The sequence below is a fragment of the Haliotis rubra genome, unplaced genomic scaffold (genome assembly GCF_003918875.1).
Source record: "Haliotis rubra isolate DU_JTF1 unplaced genomic scaffold, ASM391887v1 Scf205, whole genome shotgun sequence".
Lineage (NCBI taxonomy): Eukaryota > Metazoa > Mollusca > Gastropoda > Lepetellida > Haliotidae > Haliotis > Haliotis rubra.
The window spans coordinates 457,663-477,767 of NW_025766059.1; the positions used below are offsets into that span (position 1 = coordinate 457,663).

At 42.7% G+C, this 20,105-nt stretch overlaps 1 protein-coding gene across 1 annotated transcript; it reads right to left on the minus strand.

The window, feature by feature from the left end:
- Window positions 1-967: 967 nt before the first annotated feature.
- Window positions 968-19,241, minus strand: LOC124276061 (post-GPI attachment to proteins factor 2-like). Its single transcript, XM_046711700.1, has 5 exons — window positions 18,869-19,241; window positions 10,814-11,072; window positions 8,323-8,438; window positions 6,131-6,239; window positions 968-1,229 (listed from the first exon to the last, which is right to left on the minus strand). Exons 1-5 carry the CDS (start codon window positions 19,037-19,039, stop codon window positions 1,084-1,086), a joined length of 801 nt encoding a protein of 266 aa, XP_046567656.1. The 5' UTR covers window positions 19,040-19,241; the 3' UTR covers window positions 968-1,083.
- Window positions 19,242-20,105: the final 864 nt, after the last annotated feature.

Below are 20,105 nucleotides of genomic sequence, written 5' to 3' on the forward strand. Positions count from 1 at the left end.
AACCACCTCATATGTCATAACCACCATGTCACCACCATGTCATAACCACCACTATGTCATCACCACCACCACTATGTCATAACCACCACTATGTCATCACCACCACTATGTCATAACCACCACTATGTCATAACCACCACTATGTCATAACCACCACTATGTCATAACCACCACTATGTCACAACCACCACTATGTCATAACCACCACTATGTCATCACCACCACTATGTCACAACCACCACTATGTCAGTATCACCACCCATATGTCAACCACCACTATGTCATCACCATTATTATCGCACTTACCGGTAACTTAGATTAAGCCATCGAGTGATACCCAAAGACAGACACACGTGACCTAAAACTATCGTAATTGGATCTCTTTCTGTTCACGACATGAGTGTTTAAAGTACCAGTTGAACTATTGCGTATAAAACTCGTGGGTACTGAAAATAGCATGAAAATGCAAGCCTCGTGTAGGGTAAGCAGCGCATGGAATCTGCACTCGATAGTCACCTTCAAGACATTCACCCACAACTGGATAAACCATCCCATCCACAACAGGGGCGGTGGGAGTAGCCAAGTGGTTAAAGCGTTCGCTCGTCACGCCGAAGACAGGGGTTCGATTCCCCACATGGGTAAAATGTGTGAAGCCAATTTCTGGTGTCCCCCACCGTGATATTGCTGGACTATAGCTAAAAACAGCTCACTCACTCACCATCCAAGACAAGTCTACCACATCGTCGTCACTTAGACTGGCAAATTTTTACCAGAATTAGTAAACAATTCTGATTTTCACTAGATCTGATCTACACTTGCCCTTTATTGTCAAATTGACTTTCTGGCATTTCTGAGACAGACCATCAATCACTATGAAGAGAGTTTTATGGTGCTGTTACCAAGTAATAAAACCTCCATATATGAAACATTCACAATGTTCTGTAATACAAATGTGCAAAGCAACATGACGCTTTCGTTATGTTTTTAATCCTTTTACTATGTAACGGCACATACTAATCACACGCTCCCGATATCAAACACTCATTCTCTATGTACAATAACAAGCCAAACATGAGGCGTTCATCACTCGGATTTCCCCTGCAGTTTGTCCACGAAGTCGTTGTGGCTGAGCAGTAACGTGTAGTCCCTCCAGTCCAGTGAAACGGTGCCGTGAAACGCTATGTTGGATATCACAGTGAGGTACTCACACAACGCAAATCCAGTGTATACTGAAAAAAAAGAAACGCAACAATCACACAATATGGATATGTAATAGACATCTTTATGCTGGTTGGTTGGGTTGTTGTTTAACGCCGTATTCAGCAATATTACAGCAATATGGCGGCGGTCTGTAAATAGTCGAGTCTGGATCAGACAATCCGGTGATCAACAGCATGAGCATCGATCTACGCGATTGGGATACGATGGCGTGCGTCAACCAAGTCAGCGAGCCTGACCACCAGATCCCGTTAGTCGCTTCTTACGACAAGCATGGGTTGCTGAAGACCAATTCTACCCTGGATCATCGTCGTATCTTTATGTAATGCAACAGCAAGGCAAGTGGGATTTCGTTACAAAGTCTCCATGACAATGATTTGTTGACATGTAATTGTACAAATCCACCCTAGTCTATTAGGAACTGGGAAACTGGGATAGCCTAGTGGTTAAAGCGTTCGCTCGTTACGCAGAAGTCACGGGTTCGATTCCCAACGTGTGTACGTGGGAACCTCAGTTCTGGGACCCCCCGCAGTGATATTGATGGACTATTGCTAAAAGCGGTGTAAAACTAAACCCACTCACTCACTCACTCACCCATTGGGAACTGCATCATAATAATAATGAAGAAAGGATTAAAGTTCATAAGCTTGTTTAAAAAGGAAAGTTTTCAGTTGGGACTGGAAAGATTCCACGGACGCGGCTTGTCGGATGTGAAGAGGCAATGAGTTCCAGAAAAGGGGAGCTGTGTAAGAGAACTGACTATGTCCATATGACTTTAATCTGACCTTGGGGACATTCAACTGACAATTAGAACTTGATCTTAAAAGCCGTGGTGGGACATATTCATTGAGGAGATCTTTCAGGTAGATTGGAGCTTTGTCATGGAGGCACTTGAAAGCGAGAGTGAGGATTTTATATTCTATTCTATGTTTTGTGGGCAGCCAGTGTAAGCGTATCAGCAATGGTGTAATGTGACTGCGCTTGTTGACTCGGCAAATCAGTCGCGCCGCAGAGTTCTGAATCCTCTGGAGCTTGGACAATAGATCTTGGCGGATATTTACAAGAAGACTGCAGCAATAATCCAAACGTGAGAGAACAAGTGACCGAACTAGGTGGTGAGCTGCATCAAATGTCAGAATATCACGAATGGAAGCAATATTTCTGAGATGAAAATAGCATGACTTACAATCAGAGTTTACGTGTGTTTCCATGGATAAATTTGAGTCTAGAAAAACACCAAGGTCTTTCACGGAATCACTGAAAGGAACTTTCTCATTACCCACTACCAACGAAGACACATCCACCTTAGCAGTGCTACTGCGAGGTGATCCACAGCAAAACCTCGGTCTTACTGTCATTTAATCTCAGCTTCCTTTGTCATCATCCATGCTTTGGAGTCAAGGATACAGTCTTCGATTATAGACATATCGGCTGGAAGTGAGTCCGGTTTAGTGGAACGCAACAGCTGGGTGTCATCAGCATATGACTCGTACATCACAACATGATGCCGAATGATATTGCCGAGATTCTTCATATAGAGTGAAAAGAGAATGGGCTCAAGAACGGAACCTTGTGGCACTCCGTATGTAAGCTGATGCGTACACGATTTCATGTCTTGAATGACCACAGATTGTGTCCTATTATTGAGGTATGAGACAAACCATCCAAGAGCTGTGCCATGAATACCAAATTCTGTTTTCAGACACTCAGTTAGTTGAACATGGTCAATGGTATCAAAAGCCGCTGATAAATCAAGCAGCGTTAGAACTATAACATAGCCCGCATCAGCTGCAGCAAGAAGTCTCTCCATCACATGCAGAAGTACGGTCTCTGTGGAATGATCGGAGCGATATGCAGACTGATGCACGTCATAGAGATCATTCAAGGTCAAGTGATCAACAAGGCGTACCTTGATTGCCTTCTCAAGCAATTTTGATATGAAGGATAAATTAGAGACAGGCCTATAGTTCGATAGTGTGTCAGCGTCTAAGCCAGGCTTTTTTCAGGAGTGGCTTAACAACAGCGACCTTCAGACACTTAGGGACACATCCGGAAGATAAACTGCTGTTTATTATCCAGTGTGATCACTGGAAGCAAAACATCAATGAACTCAAGAACAAATCGTGTTGGTGCTGGATCCAACATACAAAATGTTGGTCTTGCTGATGTTAAAAGCTTTAGGACCTCTGCTTCTGAAAATGGTGCAAAGCACTGATGAAGTGTACTTGACCCAATGGCGTTGGTTCATGATGCGTTACAGGTATATCCAATGAATCAAGTTCATTTCTGAATCTTGCAGATTTTGTCAACAAAAAGCTATTGAAATTATCCACAAGTTCCCCCAGATCAGACGTCTGTGGGAGAGCAGAATCCTTAGCCTTGCCAACTAAGCGGTTTAGGAGCTGATACATCTCTCTGCTGGATCTTACTGACTGTAGAGCTGATAGAATGTATGCAGACTTTGCCCTCCGTACTGCCCTAGTTACAGTTTCTAGCGGCAGTGAACATTTGACGATCCACTTCTAAACCCGACTGTCTCCATCTCCGTTCTATGACACGACGCTCTCTTTTTAAAGAAGCGATCTCTTCATTAAACCATGGTAACGACGAACGGTCGGGAATATTCTTCCTTTAAAGGGTGCATGCCTATCAAGGAGATGGGATAGGGTGTCATTATACAATTCACATAAAGTTTCCGGATCATCAGTTTGGCTCGTGAAAAGTAGTGAGTTTAGTAAATCTGATCTAAAGTCCTCCTATCAATTTTTCTTAATATTGCGAGATTTGACAGTTTTAACAGACTTTGGCGGTTTCACTAAAGATAGGATACAGGTGATAACGTGGTGATCAGACATCTGGGAGTCCAACACAGATACATCATCCAAGATATCCCGGTCCTGTTGAGTAACAACCCAGTCAAGGGTATGTCCTGATCTATGGGTAGAAGAAGCCACATTCTGCACAAGCTCATGAGATTCCAGGAGCTTAATCCACTTTTTCGTGACGGCATCCTGTGGATTATCCCAATGAATGTTGAAATCTCCCAGAACTAATATGTTTTTCTGTGTGAGATTTGACAGAAGCAATGAGAAATCGTCAATGAAATCCTGTTGAGTAGAACCATTGGTTGGGTTGGGTTGGGCTTCGGCATTATTCCAGCCATATAGTGACGAGAACAAGTCTGCATTAATAAACATTGTAAGTTCAAAGTCAACATGAGTTATATTTCATTGTCATTTAAAACAGAAAATGTCATAGCACTAAATTTAAAAGCAGGCAATTTGTTAGTGACATTACACAGTTACAATTTATGATACAGATCAACTTCCCTCAGGTAGTTCACTATCAGATGAGCGCTCACGCGGGAGAACAGATCTTTCAGATTTGTTGCATCACAGTGTGAGTCCCTTACGATAAGTCCACACAGTCAAGCAGAATATGCTTGATGGTGATAACTTCATCGCAAGAGACACACATGGGGGGTCCATCCCCATCCGTTTTCAGCAGATAGTCATGTGTAAACCGATTGTGGCCAATACGACATCGTCGTAAAATTACCTCATCACGTCTTGACTGACAACCCAAGTAGGTATAACCAATTGTCATACAAGTGAGTGCAGTCGAGGAATTAAACACACTCGTCCATTGGTTTTTAAAGGTTGCAACGCTTGTCATACTGGTGAGGTGAAATTGGGTTTTACGTCCTACTTGAGAATATTTCGCATGCATGTGTATGTGTATGTGCGGCTGCTTCTACTAGCCCAGACTTAAGCTGGTTTTATAGTGCTAGCCCACTGTGATACCATGCCGCAGTGAAGCATGAATACCCCACTCAGACACATTATACTGACTCCGAGCCGACCAGTCCTTGCTGTACCCATTAATGCCGAGCGCCAGGCAGGGACCAACAAATACCATATTTTAACGTCTTTTGGTATGACAAATATTTGTTAAATAATGAAAACAATACTAATATGTTATAATTTAATAATGACGTCATAATAAGATAAAGATAAAGGATCCGGAGAGATACAGGAAATGAAAAAAGTTACCCTATAATATATTCCCCAAAAATACGTATTTAGATTACAATATTAAATTAAAAAGTTCGTGTGAATTAATTCAATGTTGCATTAAATCGACTCTCGCGCCCTTAACCGGCCGAACATTATTTCCCTTGGAGCGCGCTTTACGAATATCCTATAACTCCTTCGGGAGACAGAACTCAGTCCTAGAGAAAAACATACGCGCAACTTTTGATTGAAACCAGTTCCACAAACACCGACAAAACCGCGTGCAACAGTGTTCGATGTACGGAGCAATTGCTTACATTCCATATATGACAAGTGTTCTCTTTTTGGAAGCTGTTCGCCTCGAAGCTTCAATTATCGATATCGGACAAGTCGTAAGGAATAATAAGTCTTTTATTGCATAGATAGGAAACTAAAGTGAGTGCATATGCCTCCATATATATAATATAGACCAAAATATTGGACTGCCACCGTGGTGTAGTGGTTAGAGCGTCCGCCGGGAGAGCGGAAGGTCGCGGGTTCGATCCCCGACCGCGTCATATCAAAAGACGTTAAAATATGGTACTTGTTGGTCCCTGCCTGGCGCTCGGCATTAATGGGTACAACAAGAACTGGTCGGCTCGGAGTCAGTATAATGTGTCTGAGTGGGGTAGTCATGCTTCACTGCGGCATGGTATCTCAATGGGCTAGCACTATAAAACCAGCTTAAGTCTGGGCTAGTACAAGCAGCCACACATTCACATACACACGCATGCACGTCGTCATATGAGCGAAATATTCTCAAGCACGACGTAAAACCCAATTTCACCTCACCTCACCTCACCTCACCTCACCAAAATATTGTCGAAAATGTGTGACATTGTGCCTTTAAGAAAACGTACCTCCTGGCTCACAATACTCGTGATGGCGGAAGTACAGGTAAACGGCCAACAGGAAGATTGACAAGTTGAAGATGAACAACATGACCTTCAAGTTAAGAGATTTCCTCTCCTGCAATGAAGATTCATAGTGATAATTGTAACATCAAAATTGGTGACTAGCAACCATGGGGTGTGGAAGTGAGTGAGTGAGTATTGTTTTACGCCGCTTGTTTCAGCAATATTCCAGCAATATCATGGCGGGAACACCAGAAATGGGGCTTGATATATTGTACCCATGTGGGAATCGAACCCGGGTCTTCGGCGTGACGGGCGAACGCTTTAACCACTAGGCTATCCTGGTGTGTGGTAGGCGGATTCTACCCTTCTTCGTGGATTTAGATGCCATGACGTGACATTGAAGGAACATTCCCGAAAGCGGCGTTAAACTATATTCACCGCACCAGGATGCAAATACACACCACATTACTCGTCCTCAGTCTACTCTACGTGAATGGCTATCAAGACTGCATAACGTCAAAAGGGGCAGTGGAGTAGCCAAGTGGTTATTGTGTCTTTTATGTAATGAGTGTAGCGGTAGAATATTTATTTCTTCACCGATTTCGTTCAAATTTGAAATATATAGTTATTCATAACATATAAAAACAATATACGATTGCAAAAATCAAGATTTATATTTTTTTTAATTATTGTCCAAACAGTGATTGGAACCCCTGTGTGTTCGATGTATCAGAAATAGGTGCGGGAAACCATGTGGTGTGTGTGTGAGATCCTGTGCATAGAGCCAGGTCACAAATCAGTGGAAGTTAAACAACGTTGGGCGCGGACAGTGTTAGATGGGTGATCGTGTTTGGCAGCTTTAGTCATAAGACTGACTGACTGAGTTTAGTTTTACGCCGCTTTTAGCAATATTCCAGCAATATCACGGCGGGGGACAGACATTTGCCTTTTCCTTGACATCAGAAATGGTTGTGTAACAGAAGTTGAATCTGTTTTCCCATGTGGGGAATCGAACCCGGGTCTTCATGACATGAACCAGACATGATGCACACCATAAAATATTCACACAGCGTTGCTCTACTATGCGTCCTAATTTCACATACCACAGGGGTGCGTCCAGCTTTTCACAAAGCTGGACCTCTTGGGCCCCAGTAAATTCCTGACAGGGTTGACTGCGTCATTTCGACAACTCAGGAATCCATCACTAACAAAAGAGTTCTTTCACCTGGGGCTCGACAAAAAAAACCTTCAACAACAAGCCACTTCTTTGCCCAAAAAATAATCACTGACACTTGGAAGTCAAAAGGGGAAAAGGGAGACATCATGTTTGTATTTGGTACCTCAAATCTGGAAATGCTGTCATCACATCCAAAAACAAAACCTTTTGAAAACCCTACCCAGACCCCGAATGCTCACAACCCGACCAAACAACTGAACTTTCTGGAAGTGATGGGCGATGAGAGACGGATCAAACCAATAAAGTTTGTGTACGTGTTACTCGTATATAGAAACTGAAAAACTGAGGGGTTACCAAGATCCATACAGATGTTAAGCTTTCCTGCTGTGCTAGTAGGCTGGCGACTAGGTGTCTGACTCAGAGGTTGTGGGTTCGAATCCCGGATGGGTCTCAACCCAACAAAAGTACTAGAATCGGTACTTTCCTGAGAAAGTGTAGCCCCAAATATAACATATGTTACATTTGACCACTTTCTAAATGGCATTGTGTAATCATAAATGGTCATTAAACTTGTGTCGTCTATGAACAACATTTACAATTATTTCACGTCATTAAAATGTATACGATAGTCATATATACAGACCTCTGCCATATCTATTCATAGTCTCTCAAATGCTCTTATTTTTTCATGAGACGCGTAACAAATGCAAATTTGACGACCAAATGATACGTACATCTCAAACGTTGGTCATTCGTATATTTCCAAGCATGGTCAAATTTGGAAAATACTGTTTCTTGGTGATGAGATGTAAGGCGAGCTTATCAAAAAGCATGTATATATTTGCTGACACCCAAAACTATCGGAATCAAAACGGATCTGAACCTAGTCAATGGATCCAAGCACTAGGGGACACGACTGGAGTATTTTTCCAACAGAAATTAACAATACTAAAGCCTTACAGCTTAAGTTACCTCTATTCAACGGGACAAATACGCTTATTTATGGCATAGTACTTACCAGCGGAGTAATTTTTCTTCCATTACCAGTGCGTCCCCAGGAGAACAGAATGCACAACAAGAGCATGTACGTGAGCGAACACACCATGAAGGCGATAAATGCATTTTCGTGGAATTCTGAAAAATAATTTTTGATTAACCATTCAATCATATACTTGTATTCAGATTTCAGGTGTGCGAGCATGTAAAATTAAATGAAAGTTAGCAATATTTATAGAAACAATCACGAGTACAGAGACAGTCTGGCGTTTATCCTGAATATAGATATAAAAGAGCATATCCTCCACTTCATGCATCTGATACAATGAAACCAGATCGACCGGGTTTCTGTATAGTCGTGGATGGTTTTGATAAGAATTAAGGATTCGTTTAATGCATTAATTTGCTTAATTATGGTGTGTAATATTGTTACTACACTAGTTCACAATATACAGTACGTCCCGTTCTGTTGCAATTTTGTAGTATATTCATATTGCACTTCACTGGCAATACTGTTTCAGATCCAGTCCAGTTTCCATTCAATTCGTGTAGCACATCGCGCAAACGGAGCCGTTCACTGGCTCCGCGCTGAACAAGCACATGTACCGACTGGTACAAGTATATGATGCGAGGAAATATATAATCCCAAAATCGATGTTACTCATGATTAATGACCGATCAATAAATACATTCAATAAAACCGATATTTAATCAATGTCTCGGTAGTAGCGTTATTATCCTAACTATAAAGGGAACATATCACAATAGCTTTAGATTCCTCGGCCCCTTATTCGGCAGTGGTCTCAGGAAGGTGAGGTGGGGTGAGGTGAGGTGAGGTGAGGTGAGGTGGGGTGTAACGGGATTGAACGTCGTACTTGGGAATATTTCGCTCATATGACGACGTGTATGAGTGTGTATGTGTAGCTGCTTGTACTATCCCAGACTGAAGCTGGTTATATAGTGCTAGCTCACTGAGATCCATGCCGCAGTGAAACATGAATACCCCACTCAGACACATTATTCTGACTCCGAGCCGACCAGTCCTTGTTGTACCCATTAATGCCGCGCGTCATGCAGGGAACAGCAAGTACCATATTTTGACGTCTTTTTGTGTGACGCGGCCGGGGATCGAACCCGCAACCTTCCACTCTCCGGGCGGACGCTCTAACCACTACACCACGGAGGCGGTTTTCAAAATGTTATATACCATTGGTATTCACAGCTAAACAAAAACACCAGTGGAGACAAAAAGTTTTCCGTTATCGACAGTGGTAGGCTGGTAGTCCATATATAGTTCTCTTTTAGGAATAGGGCCCTCTACAATATTTTAACCCCTATGCAAGACTGGTGTCGTGCAAGGGGACGCCGCTCCAGAAAGCGTTACACGAAGGTCGTAACACAAGTTCTGCAACAGTGAGTGAGTGAGTTTAGGTTTACGCCGCACTCAGCAATGTTCCAGAAATATGGTGACGGTCTGTAAATAATCGAGTCTGGACCAGACAATCCAGTGATCAACAGCATGAGCATCGATCTACGCATCGGGATACGATGACATGTGTCAACCAAGTCAGCGAGCCTGACCAACCGATCCCGTTAGTCGCCTCTTACAAGCATGGGTTACTGAAGATTCATTCTAACCCGAACCTTCACGGGTTCAGCAACAGTGAGCTACGTTAGATTTAGCGCTAAAATCGCCTTGTAGAACGAGTGAGTCAGTGAGTGTCATTTTACGTCGCTTTTAGCATAATAATTGCCACATCACTGCGCGGGACACATAAATGTGCTTCACACATTGTATAGAATTTGAACCCTGGTGGTTGGCGTTACGAAAGGACACTTTTATCTCTAAACTAACCCACCTTCGTCTCGGTGGAACAAAAACTGATGTTTGTGAGGAATACAATGAGTAATTTTATATATTCATTTCATCCGTATAGATCATTGGATAGGACACCTTGAACAAACGTAGCAGAAAAGTACTCCAAAACGCACCCATGCACATTAAAATATTGAATTTCACATGCACCATGAATAATACATGTGATTCAGCTATTGTTTTGAGTTAGCTGCGTGCTGTCGATGTCAGATGGCAACACGTGCTCATGTTTCGACCCAGTGCGGAACTATGGAAAAGAACCTTTGTTATAAAACAACCCAATTGATTAGCGATAATAGTTCGCGTGTAAGAGTGGATTTATTTTCCTTATGGCAGGTAAAATTGCTAAGATAGTGACTGGTGTAGTTTCAGGAGCTACATTAAAGGTTTGAAATTGTTTCACGAGTGGGGCAGTGGGGTAGCCTAGTGGTTAAAGCGTTCGCACGCCATGCCGAAGACCCATGTTCGATTCCCCACATGGGTACAATGCGCGAAGCCCATTTCCAATTGGTGTCCCCCGCCGTGATATTGTGGTATATGGTTAAAAGCAGCATAAAACCCAACTGACTTACTCACTGTTTCAAGAGTTATGTCTTTATTTATGGGGTTATCTTCACTGCTACCATTAATGACGTACCGATATTTTCTGATGACGAGACATACGTCAATGCCACAAGCGCCATATTTTCACAGATGTGTAACGTCGTGGCCAAGGCTGCCAGCCCCGTGTAGACGCTGTTGTACTGTCGCATGTGGACGGAGGTGTGGTAGTTGAAGTAGCCGAGGGCGAGGAGAAATCTTGGGGCACAATGAAGGGCTATACAGATCCTCCATATATAACGCTGTGGTGTGTAACCGCCGATCGCCGAACTGATAGAAGGCAAATAGTTGGGGACCTACAACAGAAAGTGCCAAATTAGAAGACGTTATATATACTCTTAAAATATAGGGGAACCTGAACTTTCAGTTTGGATAGGTGTGAGTGAGTGAGTATGGTTTTACGTTAACAAACCTTTCAATATTCCAGATATCACTCAGGGGAACAGAACCGCCATTTGCCCTTGGGGAATCGAACCACCCCTTCGGCGTGACAACGCATGTAATGCGCGTGCATAACCCAGTAGCACCATGCTTGTGCACTGGGTGTCATTCTTGATTTTGACGGTTTTCAAGAAGGTAGATAAATCACTGAAGACAATTAATATTGACCACCATCGCCTTGCATGACACAGATGTTAGTGTTTTTTCTAGCCGTACACGTGCAAATTTCACGTCATACACCAATCGCCGCCATATAGCTGGAATATTGCTGAGTGCGGCGTAAAACTAAACTCACTCACTCACTCATACACCAATCACTTTTCAAGAGCGATTACAGTACAAACAACTATTGTCATAAGGACGTGCAAGTGGCACCATTCAGTATTATCATATCAACATTGATTGACTTCGATATATCTCCCATTTTTTTCAATCGTAAATTAAAAATGAAGTTCCCCTACTTTTTTAGAGTGCATTTCATCTAAAAATGACTGAAAAAGAAGCCAGTAGGTATCTATGCTTGTCTGAAGAGGTGGCTGACGTGATCGGATGGATTAGGCTTGCTGCCTCGGTCAAGTCGTGTCATCGTAACTCAGGCGAGGTAGGGTAGCCTAATGGATAAAGCGGCCGCTCGTCACGCTGAAGATCCGGGTTCGATTCCCCACGTGGGTACAATGTGTGAAGCCCATTTCTGGTATCCCCCGCCTCGATGTTGCTGGAATATTGCTAAAAGCGACGTAAAACCATACTCACTAATCGTATCTCAGTAAGACGAGTCACGGTATTGTCTGGTCTTGCATCCCCATTACATACTGGCCGCTGGCATATGGATGAGCCCGTTGTTGACAAACGAGTGAGTGACTGAGTTTAGTTTTACGGCGCTTTTAGCAATATTGCAATATCACGGCGGGGACACCAGAAATGGGCTTAACGTTGTTGACAAACGAGTGAGTGAGCGAGTGTAGTTTTACGCCGCTTTTAGCAACATCACGGCAGGGGAACAACAGAAATGGGTTTCACACATTGTGCCCATGTGAGGAATCGATCCAGGATCTTCGGCGTGACGAGCGGACACTTTAACCATTAGGCTACCCCCACCGCCCCCTGAAAAACGAAATTCACTCAAGTTAAAACAATTAATATATACTGACGCGCAAAACAAACTACACAACTACGGTTTATGGATTTTATCCAAAAGAATATCCAAGAAAATATTTTGAAGAGTGTTTTGATTATAAGTCACGTACACTGTGTGCATGTTGCAAGAGCACCACAGATATCCTCTACGGTGCCGTGAGTGGATTATCATGAATATCATGATTTTGATGAATCGCACGTGCATGCTATGTGCCAACAATATAAATCAGCCGATTGGGATCGTTCGTGGTATACCTGTAAAAGGCACATATCGCCATGCCAAAATTATCAGCAACGGAGCGCGAACTGGCCACTGGAATGCCGCAGATGGGTCCTTTGAACAACCATATTGCCTAAGTGAGTGAGTGAGTTTGGTTTTACGCCGCTTTTAGCAATATTCAAACAACATCACGGCGGGTGACACCAAAAAAGCTTCACACATTGTACCCATGTGGGTAATCGAACCTGGGTCTTCAGCGTGACGGGTGAACGCTTAGACCACTAGGCTACCCCACCGACCCTCTATATTGTCTAAACAGTAAACTTCGGCTGTACAAGGTAAACCAACCGTCAGACGTATTTGACGCGGCAAACACACTGATCAGCAAGATGATCACCACCTTCGCAAACGGATGCTCAGAGTGATGTCATCACCATCAACAGCGTTGGCTCAGCAGGAACGGTGATGATACGTTTGCGTCTTGTAGGCGTCCGGGCCTATCGACCATTTCGGGACATATCATTAACCTAACAACATATCCGTTGGTATGAAGACAACGTGCTGGCTATGTTACATCTTGGGTGGTGTTTTGGTGACATGCACAATATATGTGTTATTTGTTATTCAGAAGTCAAAACATTGATTACACAACAGTCTCGTTTCCTAGTGACTTAGTACAATAACCAGTCCAGAATTTCGAGACCAACTGCTTCAACTGGCTATATAAATATTGATTTGATACATCTAATCATTTGTATATTGCAGCACTACGCTCCATCTTTTCCTGCAAACACGTCGTGCAGAAATCGTGGAAATCTCAAAACGAGACTCGGTTGCTTGAAAGGTTTGGCGGTCTCGTACGGACTTTATATTATATCAATCACATTGTACGTTTCAAAGATACATTGAATAAGCACACAAAAAATTATAACAGGTGTAACCATTGGTCCAGATGAATTGTGAACCATTTTAAGACCTCATCAAACAGGGGCAGTCGGTGACGCCTTAGTTAAGGTCATGCTGCCTTAACCTCACCATAAAATATAGAAATACGATTTTATTAAATTTTAAAATTAAAATTCATGTGTATATACCATTTTCTTATGAAACAAGGATTTGGAATTTAGTGTAACCATAGTTGTTTGTAGTGTCTCCTTTCATAGTCACACGGATCGGCTGAACAGAAGGTCATTGTCTGAATTGGTTATGAGACTCGTGTTTCGGTTTGAAAACTTTTCAAAATATTTATGTTTTTTGCGTAAATGAGCCCAAAGCACCAACTGTGTACTTTGTTTTGTATATCAGTTTACGTTATTTGAGTCTCATCACTTATGATAAAATATCACACATTAGGAATTTAGATATTCATATATATTAACCTCGCATATACTCAACAGAGTTAGAAACTTGTCACCCACATAATTTGTAATAGTTGTAAGGGAGGTAATTCATTTAGTTTGTTGTGAGGTGAGGTGAACGTCGTGCTTGAGAATATTTCGCTCATATGACGACGTGCATGCGTGTGTATGTGTATGTGCGGCTGCTTGTACTAGCCCAAACTAAAGCTGGTTTTATAGTGCTAGCCCACTGAGATACCATGCCGCAGTGAAGCATGAATACCCCACTCAGACACATTATACTGACTCCGAGCCGACCAGTCCTTGTAGTACCAATTAATGCCGAGCGCCAGGCAGGGACCAACAAGTACCATATTTTAACGTCTTTTTGGTATGACGCGGTCGGGGATCGAACGTGAGACCTTCCGCTCTCCGGGCGGACGCTCTAACCACTACACAACGGAGGCGGTCAGTTCGTTGTTGTGTCATGCACGACAATGACACGTAGGCTGTTTGGACATTGTCATAGCGACCGAAGTGAAAGATCTGGCCACAAAGATCTGAAACACAAAGACTCAGCTGTGGAGAGTTATGTAATCACTTAGTCATCGCAAGTGCGTTAGAATACAAGCATACAGACCTTGATAAACAGGAAAACGCATTAAACTTGCAAGTTAAAAAAAAAAGCAAGTATGCTACGACTCATTAATCAGCTACGTGAACGGTCAATCGGTACGTTTAATGCGGAACAACCCGTTGCAGTAGTTATAGCCTTTGGTTATAGTCGTCCGACGATACAGGGCCTGGGGACCTGCGTGCAAAAGACAGACTCTGTTACGGATCACCCGAGTTGCCGCGTGTCATGTCACACCAAGAAAAGGTACAAATCAGGTATGTCATCTCCGCAACTAATTTGTGACTACAGCCCCCACGAGACGAGAGTTGATCAGAGGTAGAGCGTCGGAACAGGCCATCAGAAATCGACTGCACACGGCAAGTGTCCTAGCCAGGCGACCATACACAGGACCTATCACAGTGGGTCTGCAGACATGCCAGATTCAACCTGATACATTAGAACCTGATTGTCTTCAGCGACGAGACGCGCTTCTCACTGCGGTTTACCGGATGTCGGGGTACAGGTGTGTCGTCCGGGGAAATCTTACTGCCATACAGTGTCGGGTCCAAGTTTCGACCCAAGTCAGTTTGCCATCCATGCACCTACATGGTCCTGGACTGGCATTTCAACAATACAACGCTACGCCCCATGGTACAGGTCTGACGCGCAGTTTCTTACGTAACGCTAGTGTTGATGTCTTGGTCTGGCTTCGTCGTCCCCCAGACCTGAAACCGATCGAACATATTAGGGATGAGCTGGGAAGAAGACGCGTGCAACAGCAGATGAATCATTCCCAGACCTTGGACAAGCACTCGTTGACCAATGGCGACTACTTCCGGTCTGAGTGTTCCGAGAGGTTTTCCTGTCCACGAAGAGAATGTTTCCTTCACGGCTGCCCTTGGAGATCACACTCGTTAATGACTTCTTCTGTTCCAACAGTTGTATCAGAGTGAAGGTATGAGGGGTCGTGGGACGTCGTGCATTACTTTTCCAATAAAAGACGTAAGCACCCAAACGAAATTAGACACGTATCGGACTTTTTAACTCTTGTACGATTTGGTAGGTTATGTAAACAGTACACGGATTTATATTTAAATACTCGACAGAATCGATAGCATTAAAACTATATCCTGCATCACAAATTGTTCTAAATCTCTAAGAGACACGTCAGTATTGTTAAGATACTACACCAAATAATGATAGTTGGGGTTTTTTCTGAAAGATTTCCAATGAGACAACCTATATTGGCAAAATATACTGGGTAGCGCTTAAGCTTTTATTCACAGAATATTTTTGATCGAAATAAATAATTCCTTTTAAACTGAAAAGGAGCCTAGAGAGAAGGAAGATTCAGATTGTGAACCTGACAAACTCTAGACTAGCTGTCGATATTAGTTCAGAGACAGACAAGCAATATCCGTCCACTACTTCGACTAAAACGTGTATTGTTCTTTCCTCATATCCGGTTACCTCCCCTGTTGAGCTACCTGACACATTTGGAATTAAGTGGATCAAGCGGGGTAGGCAATTCAGGGTTTCCCTTTCATTATTGTGGCATTTTTCCGAACACAATTTGTTAATTTTGCGTTTCGATAAAAGTAGAACTGAGTGAGTGAATGAGTATGGTTTTACGCCGCTTTTAGCAATATTCCAGCAATATCACGGCGGGGGACACCAGAAATGGGCTTCACACATTGTGCCCATGTGGGGATTCGAACCCGGGTCTTCGGCGTGACGAGCGGACGCTTTAACCACTAGACTACCCCACCGCCCCAAATAGAACTGAACAACTAACAACATAATGGAAATGTTTAAAAAACATATGTCAACTGTAATATAATAACTGTCGATAACAGTAATATTCTGTACATACAGCTGTATGCTAGTTTTCGAATTCTGTATATTTATACTGCATCTCTAAAAAACAGAGGTGAATGGGTTCTGAAGCTTGTTTGTGCAGTTGTGCCCCCAGGTAACGCATACTTTGTTTTTCCAAAGGTCATAAAAGATTTGCCGCTTCACTGCCACAAATATATATATTTGGCTATTATGTATATCTACGTCTATATGAAGTCGGTATGACCTGGGATGTCCTTTCTGCATTTGTGTTACCAATATGTTAACGAGGGCAAGTCCAATACTCATTTGGCGATCTGTTTCACGCTCACTGACTTTTACGTTTAAGCTAAGAAATGTTTCCTCAGTCTAAGCTAGTCACCACGGTTACCGGGCCCAGTAGAAACTTAACACAAAGACAGCGGTAGGGCTATTATTGATCAAACAAAGGATCGCAACCAAAGCCTTCATCCAAGACGCCTCGAAATGCACGAAGTGTTTCCACTACACTTTTGTACATGCACATTCTTTAGAAATGTGACTTAACATACACCATTCAAATAACCCACGTTTTCCGTTGTTATTAAAAGGTCTTCAAGAGCGTGTACTGTAAATCCTGTAATAAACGCCTTGCGTTTAATTATTTCGGCACGTCCAGGCGTATATTCAAGGCAGCCGTTCATAGTTTTAACTTGCGTTTCATCTCATAGGGTCTTATGATTATTAGTCTTAAATTCTGTTCCTCAAGCTGACAGTTATTTGTAGACATAATTGCAATGATCATTTTTACTTCACACCGGTCATACTGAGTCTCTTTTGTTTGTTTAAAAAGGAAATCATTAACCCTTGACCAGTACACATTAACCCTTGACCAGTACACATTACCCCTTGACCAGTACACATTAACCCTTGACCAGTACACATTAACCCTTGGCCAGTACACATTACCCCTTGACCAGTACACATTAACCCTTGACCAGTACACATTACCATATGAAAGTTTATAGATTCACAATGTTTGTTCTTCAAAACTGCGGGGCGGTGGGGTAGCCTGATGGTTAAAGCGTTCGCACGTCACGCCGAAGATCCGGGTTCGATTCCTCGTGTGGTTACAATGTGTGAAGCCCTTGATATTGCTAGAATATTGCTGCAAACGGTGTAAAACTAAACTCACTCACTCTTAAAAACTGCACATGGAATCAATCTTGCCGGATCTGTTCCGAGCCACCAGTCCATCCTTCAATCAAATGGTGTGAAACGCGCATGGCGACTTTTGTTGCAAATTTAGATCGTCCGCACAAAAGACACTAGTGAAGATTTATCGGAACGCATGGTTTTGGTATTTATCGAGACACTCAGCAGTATTCCAGCTATATGGCAGTGGTCTGAAAATAATGGAGTCTGGACCAGACAATCCAGTGATCTACATCATGAGCATGGATCGACGCAATTGGGATACGATGACATGTGTCAACCAAGTCAGTAAAGATAAGTTTATAAGTAAAGAAACACAACACGTTAGGGGGAAATGAGTTAGTGAGTTTAGTTGTACGCCGCTTTTAGCAATGTTCCAGGAATATCACCACGGGGGACACCAGAAATGGGCTTCACACATTGTACCCATGTGGGGAATCGAACCCCGGTCTTCAGCGTGACGAACGAACGCTTTAACCGCAGGCAACCCAATAGCCCCTTTGGGGGAAATGATTTGTTTCACAAGACAATGGTGGTCAGTTTTAACGTCTCTCACCAAACATTTCTTTCCTCGCCAGCATTCGTAAATATGCTACTGAGCTTGTGATGAATCTCGGAGACTTCAGTCCAACAGCAGAAACATCGACCCATTTCAATTAAATATAGAACGTCAATGCTAAAGAATACCCAGTTTTGACCTTCCTCAGAAACACATCTTATTTGGTGTAAAGGGAAAAGACATCTCACTTGTTGTTCTACTTGTGATTAAACACTGGATCTCCGTTAAAGGATAAACGCAGATATTATGTGAGGAATTCTCCCCATTGTTGTCTTTGAGATTAAACGTCAGGAATTCAGAGTGTCTGAAAGAAACACACACCCCTGCATATACACGTACACGAGGAAGTACGGTATTACACACTCTATCACAGGTTGTTTCCACTCGTGCCCTATCTTACTCGCTCATATGTAATGTGTAATATTTGAAAGTTAAATATATATTATATAAATAAGGAGTAGAGACTGCAGAAGCCCGTCTTGACCAAATCTGCGTGCGAACAAACGTTACGCTCGCTGGCTGATTCCCCAATCGATATCGCCAGCTAGCACTCAACCACTTGCCTATAGCTTGCCACTTGGCTTTCATACTGAATCATCTGAAGTGAGATCAGGTGTTTGTCAATAATAACAAGAAATCAGAAATAATATCGCTGGTCCCAAATCTCGCGCGATTCCACGCGATTATACTAAACATTGAGCAATTGAAGATATATCTTTGATGACATGAAGTGGACAATGAAAATACAATACCTTGCAGTGTGTGGCAGTGGAAGAGGCGAAATCAAAGAGTAGAGACAAAACAACACATATAGTAACTCCAATTAAAGGTAATCCTGTCAGAAATTTTAAAAGCGTCGGTATGGATATTCGGAAATAGTCCTTGCACGGAATGTTGTTGTTTTCAGTGACGAACGAGGCCATGGCTGAGAAATGATCGGGCCATTCAGTATTCGACAGCCTCCCTCATCTCAAAACTGAATACACTGAAGAACGATCCCGCCGTTGTTCGTGTGCAGTGAACGCTGTCAATATGAGACGTGATGTCTGGTGTGTTTGTGCGATTTGTTTCCTGTTTTAAGATCCATGAACGATCAGCGCTGTTTATGTTGATTAACGATCTCTGCCTTTGCGTGAACAGCACAGAGAATTCGTTTCAGTCAAGACTGGGTTCCTGTCTATGTTCAGCGGGCGGATTCGTATTGCAGTAGTGATTCTGGTTTAATGCTACGATGACTTTAAGCACCAAGGAGGAATATGTTTTTCAAAATTATCGGACCAATATTTATTTCAAAGACTGACATTAAAGCAATACTAGTATTCTGAATACCACTAAATAAATATATTGCAAGTGATTCCATGGCATTTGATTGGCCAACCAAATGAACGTTAATATAAACATGAAAAGAATTAATGTTGGGTCTCTCCACAAACGGACGACTGTACTGTTTTGAAAATGTGTGTGTGTGTGTGTGTGTGAGAGAGAGGGGCTGGTTGGTTTGGTGTTGGTTGGTTGGTTGGTATATTGAGGGTTATTTATTATTATGGGATATCTATATATAGCGCACATATCCACGCGACTAGCATGCTCAAGGCGCCGATATATTTTCCCTCGATCATTGGATGTCAACCTCAACGGCACATCGTATTGTCAATTTTAACTCCCTGGGGAGTATACAACTCTTGCAGCCACTAGACGCACCGAGTTATTGCGGCTTCACTAAGCAGTTGTATACCAACTCATTAGCAGGAAAGTGAAAGCACAACACACTATAGTGTATTCAGGTTGTATATTTGCCTTGATGCTGACATTGTCCCCAGTGATCGACCACACACCCATTTTGTCCGGACACATCGTCAGCCCTTTGTGTCAAGACCTTAGGCCCAGTCATCCATGATTATGTTTACATTAGGTTTTAATCGATTGCATGCGATGGTAGCGTAACGATCGGCAAAGCAGGCGGGTGGAGTACACCGAAGTGTCCGGCCT